Genomic DNA, 22751 nt, shown 5'->3' with positions numbered 1-22751 from the left:
GTTCCAGAAGATGAGGATAATGAGTGTTTTTTGGAACATGTAGTGCCCTTATCTGTTATTAGTAGTAATGAACAAGTGCCTGTAGGTACACAGTGTAGTAATAATGCGTGTCTAACTAGATGTGGAGATAAAGATGGTGCAGGTTCTTTTATATGTGGCAAATGGGATTCACAGCTATTGCTTCATAAAGGAGATGATGTTACTTCAGCTTTTAAAAACAAAAACATTTCATTGGTAAAACTTCACAGTGAAAGTGTGAACACCAGGTTTTTTGAAGAACGCAGTCCTCTTGCTTCTGTTTTTGATCCTATGGGGAAGATTGGCGATCTTCAAGCTAAAACTTCCAAAATTTGTGCTGACAGTTCTCTTTATTTGACAAATTATATGGATAATACTCTTGAGTTAGCTGATTCAGAACCATTATTCATTCTAGAGACTGAGCGTATGCTACCAGTTTTTACAGAACATCCTATCCCCAAAAAAGTTACAGATGTACATCTCTCTCCTTTGGAGACTGAATGTGCACTGCTGTATAATCATAACTATACAAGGGATCATATAGAACATTTTCTTAGTGGAAAATTTAAAAATGAGAAAATTACTGCATCTAACAATTATTGTCAGTTGCTTAATATTAAATGTAATTATAGTAGATTAATACTGGAAACTAAAAATAATAAGAAAATTCAACTTGTGAAAATTTTTAAACCTGATTTATCAGAGTTTTTTGGATGCCATATAAAAAATGTAGTCCAGCATTTTGTCTGGAACTGTCCCAGCCTGAATATTAATAAAAAGATGTTTTGTAACTTTGAATTTCAGAGAAATACACAACAAATGCAACAGTCATCAATACCTAGTTATACTTTACTTTGCTCAAAAAGTGCCAGTGAATTATTTTGGAGCAAAAGTAAAAATACACTGTTTTGTTCATCAGAAGGGATCATTAATAAATATTTTGTAGATTATTCATTTAGTGAAAAGGCAGAAGATAATGCTGTTAAATCTCTGTATGATATGAAGAATGGAGATATCATATACTGCACAGATAACACAACCTTTCTGAATAAAAGTAAAATATTCATATCAGCATTAGAGAAATATCTTGTGCAAGAAAATTATAATAAAAACTATGATAATAAAAGCTTTGAATATAATATATTATCTTTAATTGAATCAGAAACAAAAAATAACATAGAATGGCTTTATGAACTTAAATCTGTTGATATGTCATATTTTCCAAGACTATCTGTCGAAGACATTTTCCATGAGATTTTTTCTAAGTGGAACATGCAATCAAAGCATAATTCTACATCTGGTCAGATAATCCAAACTTTGAGTGAAATATTATGTCAACTTATTTTATGTCATCTTTCTAAACAAAATAAATCAGTACAATTTTTAAATGAAATAAATATAGAAAAATTGTCAGCTGATATTGTGAGTGCATTTAAAAAGGTATTTAGTGAACCTAATTTAGATTTAAAACTTGCAACAGAAAATAGTTTATTCCCTGAAAATAATATTCAAAAGTTGAATACATCTAGCTGTAGCACAACTGTCATAAATGGAGATGGATTAAGTAATGAAGGTGAGCAAAATTTGGATAGTAATATAAAAGAAAAGGGTGGTGTGAAAAATATTTGGCATTCCGACAAAGATGAACTAACATTACATACAGATAGCTCACAGAAAGATATAAGACTACCAAATACCTCTAATGCCACAGAAATGGACAAAACTTGTGAACTATCAAAATATCCAGTACTTCATATGCCACAAGAAAAGGTGATGGTCATTGAAAATGAATTGGAAACTAAAGTTAATGAGCACAGATTCCCAGCTCTATCACAAGTTGAAACTCAGGATAAAAGAAATTTTGAGAAAGAGCCTAGCTTAAGGTCAACAGTCTGTCAAGAAAAACACAATGAAAATATAAAACTGTGTAAACAAAGTTTCACACTTCCAAGTGTTGCACAGAACTTTTCAAAGGAAAATAAAGTATCTAATATAAAGAAACCTTTTCACGTTACACAGACCAAAAGTAGTTCTTTAGATCAGGATAAAGTGCTTTGTGATAGTTCTTTATGCTCTGAAAATCTTATTCCTGTCAAGAAAAAGGAATTGAACCAGTCTAGAAGATCTCTGATCCCTAGAAGTAAGCAATTTAAAAACCTCTATCAGATAGTTACATAAAAATAATAATATTTTTTAAAAGATGATTGTTCAGTTTGTATTTAATCATGTTTTTTTAAGTAACATTTTCTTCATAGATGTTATCTGTCAAGAAATAAAACTGTTGTAAAACTTTATACACAACAATAAGTAATTTTAATATATGAGCATCATTGTTACAAACTCATTACCAGGTCCTTGTTGATATTCATAATGATTCAGAACCATAGGCAGATTCAGGTAAGGGCATGTGCTTGCCCCCCTGTCATTTTTTAGAGAATACACACCAATCGCTTAAATTCCCTTCAGCTACAATTTTTTTTTTTTTTTTTTTCTCATTATAACATAGGATTCTATCTATTTTTGCATTGTGACTTAGCTATTTTCAAATGACTACAGTTGGCCACACTGATGCTGATTTGATCGCCATTCTAGTTCAAGGCATCACACTCATGCATAATGTTTACTTCAAAGCAATTCAGAATTTAGCTGTGTGTCTGTGTCTGCCAGTCACATTACTTTTGAGTGTCTTATTTGTTTTGTTCTGTGCATTATTTTGTGCCTTGTTTGTGCACAAGTAAGGCACAAAATCGTGCCCCCCATCACAAATGGTGCCCCTCCTGTTATTTTTTTCTGGATCTGCTGGTAGTCAGAACAAGGATTACAAATTAGCCTTTCTCTAACTGCTGATGTCATGTTGTATGAGGTGTATCTAATCTGGTGTCTAGTGTTCTCACAGCCACTGGGAAGTTCCCTGACACTTCCCCCAATCTCTACCATGCTCCATTAGACCTTAATTAATTTTATTGTTGAATAGTCCATTCCACAGTTCCCTTGTATTTCTCCCCTTTGTTTTTTGTTAAAGCCACCTGACTAAATTTCTTAATGTAACAAGGACCTGGTAAAGAGTTTATAACTGATGCTTATTTATTAAAATTATTTATTGTAGCATATAGTGTTAGAATAGTTTATTTCTTGACTGGTCAGTTTTTTATGCTAATTTCCAGTTTAAAAAATGTTATAAACCCATTTTGAATGATGATTTGAGACAATGAATAAACACTTTTTATATAAGGGATTACCATTCTGTTTTGCTGTTTGTTTTATTTATTTATTTTTTTTTCTTCAAAATTCTGATCAGGTTTTTCCCCATTTACTTTTGTTCACAATCTTTATTCCTTACCATCTGCATAGCCTTTGTTATTTGTAAATGGAATGAAACCATTATTTGTGTGGAATGGAATGGAACCTTCACATCATTTCCTTCAATAGTAGATACTGTTGTGCTTTGATATATTTAGTAACAATATGAGAATATATGAGGTGTGAACAAAAAGTTCATGCCCTGAACTGATATTTGGGAAATGATGAAGCATCCCGGCTATTGAGATAGATCTTCTTAAAAGTAGTCTCACTGATGCTGTATACACCAATGCTTCTGCAACTTCTGAAAATTCTTCATAGGCTTCTTTTGGATTTGCTAATAGTTCCTATATTGCTTTCTGAATAAGTTCCTCAGTCTTTGCTAATCTGTGACCTTTCAATCTGGTGGCTATGGCAGATGGAGTACACAGTGATGGAGTACTTCACAAGAAATTATTGGATGGAAAGTGCCAAGTGTTTTGTAGTCTTCCTGGTCAAAAAATATGATAAGTATGATCTTCACATTTGATTGAGATTCTTTTTTTTTTTTATGGGAAACAGGTAGAGAATCTTTCATTGAGAGGTACTTGGCCTTTGTTTTCAGGTCATAGCCATACACTCATAATTCATTACCAGTAATGATGGAAGAAACAAAATGTGGATCAGCAGCAGCTGCAACATGTTGACAAATATCCTGATGTGTGAGAACTCAGTGCTCTCCATTATTATCAGTTGGGATATGAGGCATAAACCTGGCTGAAATGCATTGCATTCCCAAATTTTATGTTAAAATTGATTGATATGCCCAATTTAACTAGAAATTTGAAGACAGTTAAATGTCAGTCACTCCTGATCATATCATGAACACAAGAAATTTAATCATTGGTTTTTGAAGTTGAAGGTGGTCAGAGCAAGGATAATCTTTAACAGGCAAGCAGTCCATCTTTAAACATTGAAAACCACTGAAAAGTTTGAACAGCGCTTAGCATATTTTTTGAAAGCAGTCTTTAATATTTCATACATTTCTTTTGCACTTTAACATGCCAGCATTGTGAAAAAGGTTGTTCTTCCTCTGTACTTGGGATCACTTTGACCCAATGTGCATGCATTTAAAAACTCTGCAAAAAATAATTAAAAATTGTTTACTTTTTTTGATTCTGCCTTTATTTTCAATCTTTTTTAAATGCAACTGAAAAATCCATCCTTTTATATTAAAAACATTTTTAATTAATTTTGAAATTAAAATCCCCCTTAGACCTGTCAGAATGTAAGTCAAAAAACCCACACACCATCCATCAAATGTGTGCAGTTGGAGTCCAGCCTATTACTAATTAACCCAGTGGGTTAATAATAATACCTTGGTATTATTACCAATATTTGCATCTGTACATCCTACATTTGCATCTGTGCATCTTGTTCTTTTATGACAGTTTTCATAATAGCTTATCACATTGGCTGATGTGATCCTTTAAAAAGCTATAATTGTGCTTACATTATAATTTCAATTTTGTTTGTATGATTTGTACTGCCTCATTAAGTGTTCACTCCATAATTTTCCTGGCACTGGGATGCTTCCATTATTAAATTAAATGTTTGATGACATCCCTTATTACTTCCTTTAATATAATTTCATAGATTCCTTCAAAGTTTGCCATTGTGTTCACTTTTAAGATTGATAATTTCTTGTTTTCTGCAGAAAAGGGAATGGAGGAGAAAGCAAAATTTCCTAAATTCCACATATTCCAAATTCCAGTCAGTACAGGAAGTTCTTAATTTATGTTCCTAGAAAATCTTCCTTAGAAGGGGGGGGGAAGAATCCAAGTACTTGTCAAAGTTGAAAAATATGGGAGAGTGAACTGCTGCTTATGCATTATGTTGCAGGGAGATGTGGAATTTGTAGAACCTAATAATTTTTTGATAGATCTTTTTTATATTAGAAGAACCTTCAAAGAGGCTTTCCTGATCTAGCATTTCAGAACTTCCACTATCAACAAAAAAAACATGGAGCCCATTTTGAGCAATGCTATTTTCATCTGTTCCATGTAGAAACATTAGAACTCAAGAACATTCCCTTCTCTCGTGTATCCTAAGTACATGCTCTAAGTTTGTGTCGTTTTGTTTAAATTTAGTTTTACTGGGCCTGATTTCTAGGAAGTTTATTGACAGTTTTTCATTTTTAAACAGAGTGGTAAGTGTATCTCATTGATTTTATTCTTACCTAGTGCACCTAACTTCTGAGTTATGTAGTTATGTTTATATATTTTATGTAATTTCTATTTTTATAATGGTTTCATTTATTTATATATTTATTATTTTTCGATTTTTTATTTTTTTCCTTCTCTCTTAAAATTCAGATTCATCTATCCCTTAGTTTGATTTTTACTTGAAGTTGTCTTAAAGTTTATTTTGTTCTGTTATTACATATTGACCTCTCTCCTTTGCTTTATCAGGTAAATTCATTTATAGTATAAAGCTGTCTATCCAGTCTTATACACAACATGTGTGTTTCTCCTTTCTCACACACACACACACATTTTAATCCTTTCCTTTCCTTAGATCTTATCTTATCAGTTATTTTTATTGATAAGATAAAATACTGATTGGATGAGAAAGATATGTATGGTACATCATGGTGTGTTGCCAGGGATTACTCATACTCCTGGACCCAGAGGGCAGGTTCAGTCCTCTGCATTGGTTGGTTATCAATTTCTTTCTCATATGACCTTTCTCCATGATAGCATTTATCTATATTTGTGCCTTCTCATCTTTTCTAGTTTTTGGGTAAATAAAAGTATGAACAGATGCATGTATACTTGCATGTACACCAGTGATAGGAGTATAGTAAATAAATTTGAAGTGCTGGTCAAGATATCAAATGCAGATATTGTTGGGATATCAGAGATGTGGTGTCACTCAGATATAAGGGATTCAGAATTTGAATATGGGGAATACAATGTATACAGAAAGGATAGACAGGGTAGAAGGGGTTATGCTGTCAGTTAAGAAACATAAAATCTAAGTTGAGCATCCAGTTGACATGGGTGATCAATGCAGTGTTGAGTCAGTTTGGTGTGACATAAGCACTGGAAAAGTAAAAATGAGAATAGGAGTGTATTATAGGCCTAATTTTACCCCAGGGGCTTACATCTGGTGAGCATGGGCTTGGCACACCCAGGGTCCTGAGCTGGATATCATCATTCTTGGTGATTCCCTTCTACTTCTGACTCTTGTTTTCTCTTTCTCTCAGGGTAACTCAGAATTTTTATTTTTTTGGCTGGTGCAGCATAAGCCTCAGGCTTCCTTGCACCATATAGCTAATAATAATAACAATAATAATGACTCTGATGAGTGCAGTGAACAACTGTACAGAGAAATAGAGTGGGCCAGTAAATCAGAATGTCTTGTAATGGGGGACCAAACCACAGGTTCCAGTCGATATCTTTCCAGATATCGACTGGAACCTGTGGTTTGGTCACTCATGGACTAGCAAGACTTTTGTGGATAGTACTTTTGATCTCATTATCAGCAGTGATTATTCATGCATTAAGAATTTGCAGATAAAAGAACCACCAGGTGGCAGTGATTGCAGAGTATTGATTTGGGAATTTTTTAAAGATGTAACTACCATCAAGGGTAAAGGGAGGGGGTTTTTGCTTTCGTAAAGGGAACTACAGTGGTCTCAGACAGTTTTAAACTCTATACAGTTGGACCAAATGATGATGTTACCATCAGCAAATTCTAAATGGGAAGCATTCAAGAAATTAATCTTACCAACTAAGAAATATTGTTCAAGGTATAGGCTTAAATTGAAGTCAGATGAACTGATGACACTCTTAGCAAAGAAGAAAAATGTGTAGGATGCATATAAATTATCAGGCAACACAGAGAGGCCTATGGTAGATATAAACTAGTCTGTAATCAAGTCACAAAATAGGTTAGGCATGCAAAGGCAGATTATGAGAAATCTTTGGCGAAGAATGCAATTTGATGATTCTGCTCGGGTTGCTGACAAACTGAATGAGCAATTTGCAGCTACATTCACACATGAGGAATTCTTTAGGGAATGAGATGTTGGAAGTTTATCAGACTCTAATAGGGAGCTAAATGATTTTGTAATAACTGAGAGGAAAGTAGAAGAGAAATTGTTGAAGTTAGACATAAGAAAGGCAAAGGCACCTGGGGTGGATGGGTTCTATCTAGTTATATTAAGGGAGGCAGCAAAGGAAGTAAGCAAATCCTTATCCATTATTATGAGATGTCCTTGGATTCAGGAGAGATCCCTGCAGACTGCAGATGTGTGAATGTATCCTCAATTCACAAAGGGGGATCAAAGGGTGACACGAGTAATTACAGACCTGTTAGTTTAACTTTTGTTCCAGGGAAATTAATGGAGTCATTGGTTAAAGAAGTAATGTAGGATCATCTAGACAAGAATGCAATTATACTGCGGTAACAGCATGGATTTGTTAAGGGACGATTTTGGCTGACCAGTCTGATTGGATACTATGATGTAGTAACAGAAGAACTGGATGATAAAAATAATTTTTATATCATATATATATATTTTTTTTTATGAAACCCCCAAACACGAAAGGTATCAAAACCTATAGTACTTAGTACCGTGCATGGGTTGAAGGAGAAGTATGGGGGGAGAGGGATGCCGGAAACTTTGCTCTAGATATACTTGGATTTTAGGAAAGTATTTGATACTGTTGCACATAAAAGACTGCTGTACAAATTGGAGCAGTTTGGCATTGGGGAAAAGTTGCTGCTATGGATAAAAGGATGGTTGAGTGGGAGAGAATGGTAATCAATGGACACTGCTTGTCTTCGACTAATGTTATTAGTGGAGTTCCCTAGGGTTCAGTGTTGGGACCATTGTTGTTTTCTATATTTATCAATGATATTGATGAAGGTATAACAGGCTTAATGTCCAAGTTTGCAGATGATACAAAGGTTAGCAAGGTTAATAACAACAGTATATTGCTGCACTGCTGCAACAGGATCTGGAAAGGATGGACAGATGGGCTAAGAGGTGGCAACTGAAGTTTAACATTGAGAAATGCAAAGTTCTGCATACGGGTAGCAGTAACTCCAGAGTAACATACCAACTGTGTGATACTACACTCAAGGTAATGGAGAATGAAAAAGACCTGGGGGTAATTGTGCTGTCAGATATGAAGTTTTCAGAGCAGTGCAGGCAGGCAGGCAGGCTGCCAGAGCAGCTCATGGGTTCTTGTAAATGATATACAGGAACTTTGCTAGCAGAGATAAGGAGGTAATTATCCCTTTTTATAAGGCAGTGGTCAAGCCGCCCTTTGAGTACTGCCTACAGGTCTGAAGGTCTCATTTTAGAAAGGAGATTATAGAGCTGCTGGAATGAGTACAAAGAATGGCAATAAGATTGGTGAGGGGAACAAAGTGGTGCTCTTACCAAGAAAGGCTTTAAGTTCTGCAAAATGCAGTCTGGAAACTAGGCACCTGCGAGGCGGTCTGATCGAGGTGTTTAAGGCTTTGATTGGTTTGAGCAAGCTCAATGTTGATGAGATTCTTCCTCTTGCTCAGACCACACACAATTTCAATTTATGGGGACATAAATTGAAATTGTGGAAGGATGTTTTAGAATAAATATATGGAAGTTTGCCTTTAGCCAGTGGGTGGTCCATTGCTGGAACAAATTTCCATCTGTTGTTGTGGAGTTGATAGCTTAAATAAATTCAAGGAAGTACTAGACAAATTATTGGATGGAATGAATAGGTGAAATGGGAGGTGTTATTGTCTTTTTATTTATTTATTTTTCTGGTACTGTATTAGCTGGCTTTCTTGGATCATTTGCCACTGCTAAACATCTTTTATTTCATTTCTTCCAGTTAATTTTTTTTTTCTTGTCTGCCTAATTCTGTGATTAAGTACCACTCTTAATCAAAGAATAACTTATTAAGAAAAGTGATTAAGAACTTTTATGTATTTTTGGCCTTTGTTAGTCAAGGTCAATTTTTTTCCTTTTCTAATTTCTTCGAATTTATCAGCCTATATGAGGCACCTATATAAAATATTTGTAATTATTTTTGCATTTTGCTACAGGCCTGAAGGTGAGATTTAGTAAGATCTGAAACATGACAACATTGTTAAGTTTGTATTAAGGAGACCAATTTTCTTAGTGTAGAATGATAAAGTGCTTTTTCATTTTATAGCACTTACACATGGTATGAGTGCTTTTTTATTAGTTTAATGTTTACTGTTATAAACTACATATCATCCATCTTTCTAATAATTATCCCTCATTCAACTTCGGTTTAATAAAGATGAATTGAAATATGATAACTGGTCAGCGATTGTCGTATTCAATTAAATTTCAGCAATACTGAAATTTAATTGAAATTTCAGTATTTTCTTATTCTTCAGAACTATCATGCAATTAAGGAATGTTTATTGAAAAAGAAATTAGTTCTTACTAATGCATTAAATTAATTAATTAATGCGTTAAATTTATTCAAATGAAATAATAGTCATGAGAGGTTAAGAAAAGTGATTTTGATTTATTTACCGATTTGAAAATTTTATTTACGGATATCTTGAAGGTCAATTGTTTATTTCCATACACGATTTTTTTTTCCAGATTATATATATATTTTTTATTTTATCTGTTTCTAAAATCAGTTAAGAAGAAAGTTGAAACTGTTTTGTAGTCCAAGGTCTGTTGGAGATGAACTTGCCAAAAATATATTCCTTGGAAGAACTTGCTGCTAGTGTTACTTGTATCTAGGCCATGAAGGTTACACATGACTGTGCTACCACTGTTTAGATATCATAATTTAGTTTAGTGATGTAATGGTATTATTTGGTCCCATTTAAATTAATCACGACATATTTAGATAATAAATCTTATTTTTATAATATATTCTATGCTTTTATGTAGCTATTAATTGGCTGCATAATATTTGCAAAAAAAAAATTTAATTTGGAAAATGTAGATAATAAAATTTTCTGATAGAAAAGAATAGAGTATGTTTTCTGTTGGATTTTTTTTTTGGGGGGGGGACTTTGGCACACCAGCTACTTTGCTACTTTAGTTAAATTGGGCTAAATGAATATAGCGTAATGAGTTGGACACTGCCTGCAATTTTAATTTTGTTTCTTCTTTTTAACTCCCTTCCCCCCATATGAGGCGCCTCCGTAGCCAGGTGGGAAGGAGCAGCAGTGCGTAGCACACGCTTCTTGATTAGACCGGGGTTCGAGCCTGTCACCACCAAATACGGAGGATGCGGAAAGGTCAGGGAATGACCACCGAATATTCCCGGAGCAATATGGCCTTAGTTGCTAATGCTCCTAAAAACTAAACAACAACAACAACCCCCCATATGTCTATCCTAACAGCTTTTATCATTTTTGTGGTTTATTTACTCATTATTACTTGAATACATTGGCAGATAGTAACGATCTCATTTTCTTATGGTGTAATAATTTTTTTTCCTTAGTAAATGGGTCAGCCTTCAGTCTGTTATTTTATTGATATTAACTGTACGTTGATAAAGAATAATGCTGATGTACGTCAAATTTAATGTACAGTGATTTTTATTTATTGATACTTCATACTAACTGCCATACAGAAAATAAGAAAACATTTTATGCTATGTGTTCCACTATTTACTGTTGTAGTTACAATCTGCAGTTACTCCTGTTGAATTCAAACTGAAAAGGTTGGTTAATCTCTAACCGGTCTCAGTTTTTACTTGTCTTGAAACAAGTAATCCAGGAAATGAGAATATCTGGTATTATGTCATCAGCTGTACTGGGGATATATGCATATATTTAATTTAAGTGGGAGGGATGACTGATTCAAGAGAGGAAAAAGATAGATAAATACACATTGATTAAGAAAATTATTAAAAAATAAAGATATATAATTTTTGGTAGTCAGTCTATCAAAATTTCTACATCACAAAGTGATAAAATTTCCCTTGAATTATATACATTTCTTGGTTGAAATATAAAAAATACTTCTTCCATATTTTGGAGGGGATTTTTTCCCCTTGATCTTTCCCCTCTATTGTTTGTATGGTGTATTATCATCTTTTGCCATATTGCACCAGTGCATTATGGCTACATAAGAGCCAATATGCATGTATATTGGCTCTTATGTAAACCAGAAGTATTAAGGCCTCAGTGATTAGCTTCGATTCCATGTAGATCACAGAATACCCAGCATACTGAGGTTGGTAATTAGATTGCAGGCAATATTTAAACATAAACAGATTTGTATCTAAATAAATAAAATGTTCTGTTTATCTCTAGCATGGCCACATCACCATGGTTGAGGAATTGACAATTAACTTTTTTGACAATATATCATCATACTGTATTTAGTATCACGTGGATTCAAACCACAGCCAATTAATTTCATGTGCTACTGTGCTCCTACCCAACTACATCAGGCAGCCCACATTCAAATGCAGTTTATAAATAATAATAACAGCAGCAGCAGCAGCAGCATAAATTGTTTGTTTACATATTTTATTCATTATTTGCTATATTAAAAATAATGTTACATATTAATGTTTAGTCTATTCCCAGCGATATGCTTTCCCATTTATAACAGTATTAGTACTAGATACTCCTGTGTATCATGGAAATATCATGCAAAAGCAAGCTTATCTCAGTCTTCTTTTCCCTTTCTTAGTTTAGTGCATCACTTTAGTGATGCACTAAACTAAGAAAGGTTAAATAATAACCTAAGAAAGGAGGTTATATGTGAGGATAAACTAAGTTTATCCTCATATTTAACCTCCCCCACACACACAATGGCTACAATTAGAAAATAGTCCACAATTTTATTCTTTAATGATCAAAGGGGAATGGAAATTTCGCCTCAGAGCTATCTTCACTTCAATGTCAGAATTTTTTTTTCCTAAATGATTTATGACAGAATTTGTTATCAGAAAGAAAAATCAACGAGAAATATATTCATTCTGTTTATGTAGGTTGGAGCTCATATACAGTATTTGGGTTCTATGGTTTCATGGGACCCCTGTTAATTCGGGCCTGGTAGAATGGCATAGCAGATAACCCTGCATTGTAGGGGGAGGGATCTAAAGGAAGATCCCAAACACTTTCTGTGACTGTAGTATAGGATTCACTTAAAGGTAAGAATAGATTTTTTTTTTTTTTTCCAAAGCTGGACTCCGTCCTGATTAACTCAATTTTTCATTAAGCCTTTGGATTGATGGCCAGTTGTTACCTGCAATGGTAGATAATCCATTCTCATTGTAAAATGACATAATCATTCAAGAAACAATTGGTTGCTTCTGTAGAACTTGAGAAAATGTTTTATTTTCTGAAGTTCTACAAAAACAACCAATTGCTTCCCAGATGATTATGTAATTTTTCCATGAGGGTTGGATAACTTGAATTCTTCTCTATTTAAATTCAAATAGAGAAGAATTTGAATTCTTCTAATCTACAGTACTCTCTTATTTCCTGCAAATTATATGATGTTGATAGCAAGGTTGTGTATAGCTAATAAGTATCTTGGGCAAATATTCATACTGCACTCCCCAACAACTTAAATTTTATTTCAGTTTTGCACCTTTAGCAGAATGGGTACAGTGAGCTAAATCAGGCATCGGGCAAATATTCATACTGCACTCCCCAACAACTTAAATTTTATTTCAGTTTTGCACCTTTAGCAGAATGGGTACAGTGAGCTAAATCAGGCATTGGCATCTGTGCATGAATACTATCAGGTGGCATGTGGGAAGTACACCAGTTGTGTGATGATTTCTGCTATTTATTACCCAAACACTTTACATATCTCTAATATTAAACTAAATTTGTCAGAATATGTTATCACACATCAAGCGTATATGCACTTGCTTCAGGCTTAAAGTAAAGTTGGCGTGAATATCGGTTTTCTTATAAGTAGCAGATTGGAGTAAGAATTGTGTCCAGCTGCCCATGTGACACACTTGAAGATTTTTTATAATTGTAATGAGCAAAAATGGTACTCACAGTGGAATAGATCTGACACTTGGGATTATAGAATGCTGTTGGTGCAGATATTGTCCAGATCTTATGTGGTCATCCCAAAGTATAAACAGAATTTTTTTATTTTAATGCCAAAATGATGCAGAAAAAAAAAAAACTGCTCACCTCATTTGCCCATCCTGTCTTATAACTTGTCCAAAAACCATCCATTTCCACAGCTACAGATGAAAATTTGCTCCAAAAAGAGTTACTCTGGCAGAAATCAGAGATATTTTTGAATGTTTGATGGTTGAAGGATAGATATTTTTGCCATCTGTCCTTCAACCACCTTTTTCCAATTTAAATTTATTCCCCTGTGAAACAAGGATGCCATCAGTATTTAGTTTATTACTCAACCCATTTAAAGCTTAAACACTTCAGTAAGGTTTTCTCACACAGATGCTTAGTTTCCAGACAACTTAGAGAACTCAAGTCTTTTTTTGTAAGAGTACCTTTTTACACCCCTGACTAATCTTGTTGCTGCTCTCTGGCTCTGTTCCAGCAGATTTACACCTTTTCTGAAATGAGACCTCCAAACCTGTGTGTGCATTACTCAAGATGTCTTGAGTAATGCACTTACTTGAGTAATTTCTTACTTGTCTTCTTTACTTCAAATAACCATTGTGTTCTGGCAAAATTCCTGTATATTATTGACATAGTCCCATGTGCTGTTCTAGCAACCTGCCTGCACTGCTTTAAAATTTCATGTTGAACTGTACAGTTACCTCTAAGGTGTCAGGTCATTTTCATTCTCCACTACCTTGAGTGGAGAATGAAAAATTCTCCACCCTCAGATTACTGTCATCCACCTTACATTTATCAATGTTTGCCTCATTTGCCACTCTTCATCCATCTGCCTAATTTAAAACAGGTCATTAAAGTAACATACTCTGATTACTGCCATTAACCACCCTACGTACATTATCTCATCAAAAAACCTAGACATTGCACTTGATGCACCTTCCTTGATGTTGTTAATAAATATTAAAAACAGTAAGAGGAGCCAGTATTGAACCCTAAAGGCCATTACTAATAACATTGGTCCAAGAAGAGCAATGGCCATCAATAACTACTTTCTTTATCCTGCAACTCCACGATCCCTTTATCCATAGCAGTAACTTACTTCTAATGCCACTCTGCTATATTTTGTACACTAGTCATTTATGTAGAACAGTGTTAAAATTTTTACATCAAATATATGTAATTTGATGTCAAAATTATGTTTTATATTTGGTTCTTTTGTAACTAATAGTAGTTAATCAGGTTTGTCATTCAAGATCTCTCCTTAAGAAACCCATGCTGTTATTACAGGATAACTGTGTTTCTCTCAATTTGATTCTGCATTACTTCTTTAATAAATGACTTTATTACTTTCCCTTGCACAGAAGTTAAGCTTCCAGGTCTGTAATTACTCACTTCATATTTTGATCTTCCTCTGTAAATAGGAGAGACATTTGTACATTTTTAGTGTGTAGAGACCTTTCCCTGAATCCAAGGATGCTCCATAATTATGGCTAATAGATTGCTTACCTCTTTTGCTGCTGCTGTTTTTAATATAATTGGATAGATTCCACCAGCCCCCCCCGGTACCTTTTTTATCATCAACAATTTCTCCCCTATATTTTACTCAGTTATATAAAATCATTAAGCTCCCAGTCAGTTAGAATTAGGTATACCTCTGCTATACCTCATCTCTAAAATCATTATACGTGAGCGGAGATGCAAAAAATTTATTCAGTTTGTCAACAACCTGAATCTTAGTGTTCACCTTGTTAACGTAAGCAAAGAATTCTTTTCTGTTTTAGCCAAATCCCTTGCAATCTGCCTTAGTCTCCCCCCCCCAGTAGATTGATTGCAGGCTAGTTTATACTTGCTATAGGCTGCATGCCATTCGAGAGTTGAGATTGGAAATTTGTTACCCTACTGAAGCAAATTGTTGTCTGTCTCTTTTTTTGCTACAATCCTGTATTTTGAATGAAAAGTAAAGTTAATTTTATTTCTTGGTCCATTAATAACTCAGAATTAATAACTTTTATTTTACATAGAAAAGTTAATAATTTTGAGGTGATACAAGAAACATAGTTACTGGTCACCTATGGTCACCTTTGTTTATTTGGCTGGTTCCATAGCTTATAAAGTAGTGCACCATTGCCTGTGTACATTTATCTGTTGGACAATGTAGAATTCTGATTTATCTACCTGTAGACAAACAAAGAAATATATATATGCTCACTTACTATTTTAATGCATCACATAATACAAAATTTTTGTATAGACCATTTCTGTTCACTTTCAGTTATTTTAGTTACTTTTTTTTGTGTACCCTACACTTAAAAATTATTATCTAATCAGAATAATGTGTCTTGTGATATGCTTCCTATAGAGCAAAATCCTGTAAAGTTATCACAACAGCGTTGTGTTGGAAATTCAAGAGCTGCTAGTCGACCACCAGCTTCTTCCTACATCAGCCGAACAGAACTAAATCAGGAAATTCAACATTTAGGAAGTCTCTGTGAGGCCAGAACAAAGGAACTAAATCTCCTAAAATTAAAGCTAAGGCATGCAGTTCTTGGATTTGATGCTTTTGCTGTACTTGTCAAGTACTTAACAGAAGAGGTAATCAAATAAATAAATATATATATATAAAATTATATTTACATCATTACCTGTAGTTGTGAGAATTTGATATAACAAATATAACAGGATATAGGAAGTGTTTGCAAATTAAATGCATTCCTTTGAGAAGAAGGACAAATCAGAATTTAAATACATTCAATAATGTTATTGCACACATTGTTTTTGTTGTATTGTGGATCAAAATGGTGCAATACCTTGTTAACACATGCTTGTTAATTCAAACTCACTGAAACACAATTGTTTTGAAATATTATTTATATGAGTATTTAATGTATGTATATATAAATATTTATTTTCTAAAATAAAGAAACAGGTTGAGAACCTGGAAATTAATAATAATATGTTTTTAAACGTGGGAATTAACATAAGCAACCACTGAATTTGGAAAAAAAAAAAAAAAAAAAGTTTGGGTGTGCTTGGCACACCCAGGGTCCTGAGCTGGATATCATCATTCTTCTCTTTCTTGGTGGTTCCCTTCTACTTCTGACTCTTGTTCTCTCTCTCTCTCTCTCTCTCTCTCTCTCTCTCTCTCTCTCTCTCTCTCTCTCTCTCTCTCTCGGTAACTCAGACTGTTTTTTTTAGGCTGTGATGAGTTGAGGAATTGCCCCCTCGGTTCTACCCCAAATCACAGCACTTCTGCTACTTTGTGCCCATTGCTTTGCTGCTCTAGTCTGGGGCATGATATCTGATTGAATACTATTGATTAATAAATTTATTTAATTAATTATCAATACTACACTATCTAATAGATTCCTAAATGCAGTGATATGATATGTATTACGCTATCTAGTTTTACATTAGAACTGCCTATTTACTCAATTAAAAATTTGAATTCCCCATCACTCGATTTGAACGAATGGCGGCAAGATTCGAATGAAACAACTGTTTTAAGTAGTAAACTACAAAATCTCTATATAAATTAAAAATAGCAAGCATAACTAGGGCTATAAAGCAACTTATAAAGTACGATATAATATTACAGTTAAGTATATAAAATGGCAAAACACTTATGATTTTTTGAAGCTTGTAATTCACAGCTTTCACTTGTAACAACATTCAGTGCCCTCATCAAAGGACTTAATCATCCTCACTTTGTGGCTGACAGGGTTTAAATTTCATAGTAAATTCAGTAGTCATTATTAAATTGTAAACTAGCACAGCAATTTCATAGTTTTGACCCTTGCAACTATCACATGGCAGTCAACATTGTACAACTTCATTACCACTGGTTTTCTGGGGAATTGGCACTAGGTACCCCCAGCTATCTGATGAGGGACCAGTAATTCCTAAAACAGGTACCATAGTACCTGTATTAGGAATTACTCTCCTTTCCACCACTCTTCTTTTAAATAAATAGCAGATTAACCTTTTGGTAGTCATTTGCTTAACCCCATAGTTGTGGTGGTGCAGTTCTTTGCAGCCCACCTGTAAATATCTATTTTCTTGTTAATCTCCAGTTTGAGATTAACAGCTCTTCTCTTATTATAAAGTTGGAGTCCCCCTTCTGTTTTTTAAACTTTCCCATTTATTCAACATGTCTTATTATATAATCCAACACTGGATTATATATATATCCAGTGACCACCAATTGGATACTTGAAATACTTTACTTGAAATTATGATGTTCATATATAATTTCAAGTTAAGACAGGGCCAAAAGGACAATAGAATTGATTAAGTACTAACATACTCTTATGTTTTGGAATTAAAGTGAATAACCTAAAAGGAAGTAAAAGGGCAAAAAGTTAATGTATCAAACATTAGAATAAACAAATAACATCGGCAAGTCTGTAATTAAGTGAACATGCCACAGGGAAATTAAATCATTATCAAGAAAAGCATGTCTGTATCCAAGTTCACTATGTAATGATGCAGTCCTCTCTTATGATCCTCAGTGGAGAAACCAGCTTGGTCCATATTACCTTTCACCCTTCCTGTAACAAAAAGGCAAGAAATAAATTTTGTAAATCGTTGTTGGTCACTCACAAGACTATCCATGGGTCGTCTCACAATAGAATTTTTCTTTCATTATGTAATTTCCAGTTGCTAGGAACATTAGCCCCTAGGTTCATCGTTCAGTCATAAGTCAACGAAACTAAACTGAAGTCTCTAATATAAAAGGTATGTATGTTGTGTGTAGAGGTCAAGGGAGAGGCAATAATCAGTAAGTTCAGAAGTGTAGTCATCAGCACATCATTATTATTTATTTATCAAAAGAGTTCAGGTTTTAGAGACAAAATCCCACAGGAAAGGTTCCTTCCCAGCAGAAAATGCAGCTAGAATAAATGTTAAATTGAAGGAAGCAGTGCAACATACTTAAATGGTAAGCTCAAAAACGATATGAAGATGTCAGAATTATGTTGCTAATGAGTAGTAACAATTAATCCAAACAGTAAAAAGCATCTGAGTTCTTCTCCATTCTTATTGTTTGAGTAGTTGGCCTCCCCATTCTAAAGTTGACCAAGTAACAAATTTATGAGGTGGGTTAAAAAAAAGATTGTGTTCACCCAGAAGTAATTTTGATAGAAGGTTGAAACAAACACTATGTATTAGACTTTTTCAACATAGTCACCAGACAAAATGACACGTTTTTGCTACCCCTCAATACCTCCCCACAGGCCAGTTTTGTAGAAGTCCTCTGAGTGTCCTTCAAACCACGGCTCAGCAGCAGAAATCACCTCATCATCAGCAGCAAAGTGTCTTCCATAAAGAAAGGACTTCAGGGCAGGAAATCCAAGGGTGCAAGGTCAGAGGAAGAGGCAAGATGTGACAATATTTAAAACCCACATTTGTGTGCACATCTCACTGCAGCATGCAATGAATATGCAGGGGCATTATTGTGGAGCAGGTTCACAGCTTTTGACAGTTTTCCACATCTTTTTTTAGCAGCAGGTAGCTTTATGAGGAGGTTGCCCTTTTGAAGGTAATCGGTTAGTATAACACCATGCTGATCCCAAAAAATTGACAGCACCACCTTGCCCAGCACTTGGTTGCACTTTTGTCTTTTTTGGGGTTGGTGACGTTGCATGCTTCCATTGTTTTGAGATTATAATGATGGATTCAAGTTTCATCCATGGTGCCTAGCTTTGAAAAAACTCCTCTTGCTTTTCATGCACATTGACAACATTTCATATGCATATTGGAGTCAGAAGTCTGGAAACAGAAGTCAGATTGATTCTGACTTCTTTTTGATTTTGTGAGGCATTAAGACCATTGTATTTATTAAGTGGTTTACACTGTGCTAGCCACAAAAAACAAGGGGAAAAAAATGAAAAAAGGCCTCTTAATTTTCATAATTTTGAAAAGGCCAAAATAGCATTAGCTGTTTCATAATTTCAGAGTTACAAATGTTTTGTTACTTGCAGTACCAGGTTTGTTACTTTTTTTAGACAGACGTTGCAAGCTTTGGATACCCTGTACATCTTTATTTGTAGCTTTCCTACTAATTTTGATATTATGTAGTAGAGTACATATCTTAAATTTAATACCACCTATGTAGCACTCAATTATTTCATTTTGTCACTAAATCATTCTATAAATTCTCAAACTTTGTTTTCTTTTTAAGTAGCCCATACCGACATTCAGAATGACATGTTGCTCATGATCTCCCAGTCAAATATTTAGTAATCTTTCATGTTAGCAATAGATCTGCTCCTGTTTCTAAACATTTGCGTAGTAAGTGAAATTTACTGCTCAAGTCTGTAGTTTGGGAAAATAGCTCATACCATTTATAGAAGTGAATGGACACTTGCACTGTTAAAAGTGCATTTATTGGCTTTGAAATGTTTAATTACATTTAATTTAATTACTAAGATTCTTGCTCTCCCTCTCTCTTTCTTACTCACTCACCAATCTCACTCATGGATTGAGGATAAAACTGCCATGACTAACATATTTTTAGTGACAGAACAATGTAAGAATGTTATGTAACACTGAAACACCACCAAAATCAATTGAGACCTTGGCGCAGTTATTAAACAGAGCAGCTTTATAATATTATTTGAGGCCACCCTATACCTAGTTTGAAATTATTGTTTCTGAAGGTTTCTATACTTGTATACTTTGTATACTTTCTATATATTGTTTCTGTAATTGTAAGGAACAGAACACGACAACAAATTATACTAAAAGCCAAAAATTTTTTTTCTTTTAATCTTGCACTTTCCTTGTTCTTTATTACCAGATGAATTTTGTGCCTCCTATTAATTAGAATGAAAGTACCAAAGGATCATATAATGTGCTCTTTGCTGAAATTAATGTGATTTACTGAATGCATATATTTTTTGTTTACTGAATGAATTTACCTAATGCATAAATTATTGGTGTATTTTTTATAGTGAATCATATCATGTAGGTTAAACTACCAAAGACCACTTTGTTTTGAGGAATTTGTTTTTGTTTTGCTTGTGCAGTAAAAATTCAAAACTCAAACCATTCAAGTAAACCTTGTCAGTAACACATGACAAGCCACTAATGTAGGAATTTTAAGATTGGTTGCTTAAAAATTTTATATATATATATATATATATATATGGATAATATCTAAAAGCCTGTCTCTAATAATTAACATTATATTTACTGTTTTTAATTCTTTAATTAGCTGGATGCACTTTCTCATCCAGAACTTCTGATTACAATTCAACAGATGAGAAAAGAACATGACAAAGCTGAATGCCAGTTACGTAAGTGATAAATTATTTTAAAAAAATTACAGTAGTCTACTATACCAAACTCAGGGAAACTCCAAAAATCTGGCATAATTTCATTATAAATATATATATTTTTTAATGAAAGATATTTTATATATCTTTTATTTAATAAAAAAATAAGTGCCACTTTTATCTGGACTGAAATTTGAGATTAGCATTAGTAGAGGCATATGATGCAAAAAAGCAAGCTTATGCAGCATCAGCCAAAAAAAAAAACATTTCCACTTCATCCCTCCATTCGTTCGAAATACCTGTCGAGCTGAGCCTTAAATTTATTTAGGCTATCAACTTCCACAACAAGGGATGGAAGTCTGTTCCACAAACCAACTACCCGCTGGCTAAAGGCAAATTTCCGCACATCTATCCTACATCTGTCTTTCCTCAATCTGAATTTATGCCCTCTCAGGTGATTATTTTCAGCAAGAGGAAGAATCCCATCGGCATTGAGCATGCTCAAACCATTCAAGGCTTTATACACCTCTATCAGATCACCTTGCCAGTGCCTAGTCTCCAGACACTGTAATTTGCAAAACTTAAGCCTTTATTCGTAAGAGCAACCCTTTTTTCCATTCACTAATCTTGTTGCCCTTCTCTGTACTCGTTCCAGCAGCTCTACATCCTTCTTGAAGTGAGGCCTCCAGACCTGTATACAGTACTCAAGGTGTGGCCTGACCATTGCCTTATACAAGGGAATAATCACCTCCTTATCCCTGCTAGAAAAATTCCTGTATATCATTGACAAGACACCATGAGCTACTCTTGCAGCCCATCTGCACTGCTCAGAGAACTTCATATCTGTCTGCACAATTACCCCCAGATCCTTTTCATTCTCTACCACTGTCAGTGTAGTACCACAGAGTTGATACGTTGCTCTGGGATTGCTGTTTCCCATATGCAGTACTTTACATTTTTCAATGTTAAACTTCATTTGCCACCTCTCAGCCCATCTGCTCAACCTTTCCAGATCCTGTTCCAGCAGCATACCAAACTTGGACATTAAGCTTGTTATACCATCATCAATATTATTTATAAATACAGAAAACAATAATGGACCGAACCCTGAGGGACTCCACTAATAACATTAGTCTACGATGAGCAGTGTCCATTGATTACCACTCTCTGTCTTCTCCCCTTCAACCACCCCTTTATCCAAAGCAGCAATTTGCCTCCAATGCCACACTGCTCCAATTTGTGCAGCAGTCTTCCATGTGCAACAGTATCAAAAGCCTTTCTAAGATCCAAGTATATAATATCAAAGTTATTCCCTGCATCCAGTTCTTTTGTGACTGCATCATAGTATCCAATCAAATTGGTCAGGCAAGACTTTCCCTTAACAAAACCATGCTGTGTCCGAGCTATAACTGAAGTCTTGTCTAGATGATCCTGCAGTGCTTCTTTAACCAGTGCCTCCATTAATTTTCCTGGAACAGAAGTTAAGCTCACAGGTCTATAATTACTTGTGTCAGCCTTTGATCCTCCTTTGTGAATTGGGGTCACATTTGCACATCTCCAGTCTATGGGTACCTCCCCTGAGTCCAAGGAAGCTCCCATAATTATGGCTAAGGGTTTGCTTACTTCCTTTGCTTCTTCCTCCTTTAATATAACTGGATAGATCCCATCCACCCCAGGTGCCTTTCTTGTGTTTATCTTCAATAATTTCTCCTCCTCTTTACTCTCAGTTATTACAAGATTATCTAGCTTACTGCCAGAGTTGAATACACCTCTGGCATTCCCCTTGCTGAATAACTCCTCATGTGTGAATGTCAATGCAAAATATTCATTTAATTTGTTAGCTACCTGAGCAGGATCATCAACAGTTGAACCATCGATATCAAGTGGACCAATCTGATTCATCCCCTTCCTTCTAGAGTTTACATAAGTAAAGAACACTTTGCTGTTTTTCTTTGCATCCTTTGCCAAAGATTTCTCGTAATCTGCTTTTGCCTGCCTAACCTCCTTTGTAACTTGGTTACAGATCAACTTATATCTATCATAGGCTTCTGTGTCACATGTTAATTTATATGTATCCCATGCATTTTTCTTTTCTGACATATGTCTTATTAG

General features: G+C 34.4%; 1 protein-coding gene across 1 annotated transcript in view; it reads left to right on the top strand.

The window, feature by feature from the left end:
* LOC150078076 (uncharacterized) overlaps positions 1 to 22751 on the top strand; it is a 511382-nt gene that overhangs the window by 393767 nt on the left and 94864 nt on the right. Inside the window, exons 9-10 of the mRNA XM_090384455.1 lie at positions 15725 to 15957; positions 20579 to 20660. Of these exons, the coding sequence (XP_090240581.1) occupies positions 15725 to 15957; positions 20579 to 20660 (315 nt within the window). The remainder of the gene's footprint in view (positions 1 to 15724; positions 15958 to 20578; positions 20661 to 22751) is intronic.

Source organism: Mastigoproctus giganteus, chromosome 11, assembly GCF_048544385.1.
Source record: "Mastigoproctus giganteus isolate SK-2022 chromosome 11, ASM4854438v1, whole genome shotgun sequence".
NCBI lineage: Eukaryota > Metazoa > Arthropoda > Arachnida > Uropygi > Thelyphonidae > Mastigoproctus > Mastigoproctus giganteus.
This window is presented reverse-complemented; position numbering and strand designations above follow the sequence as displayed.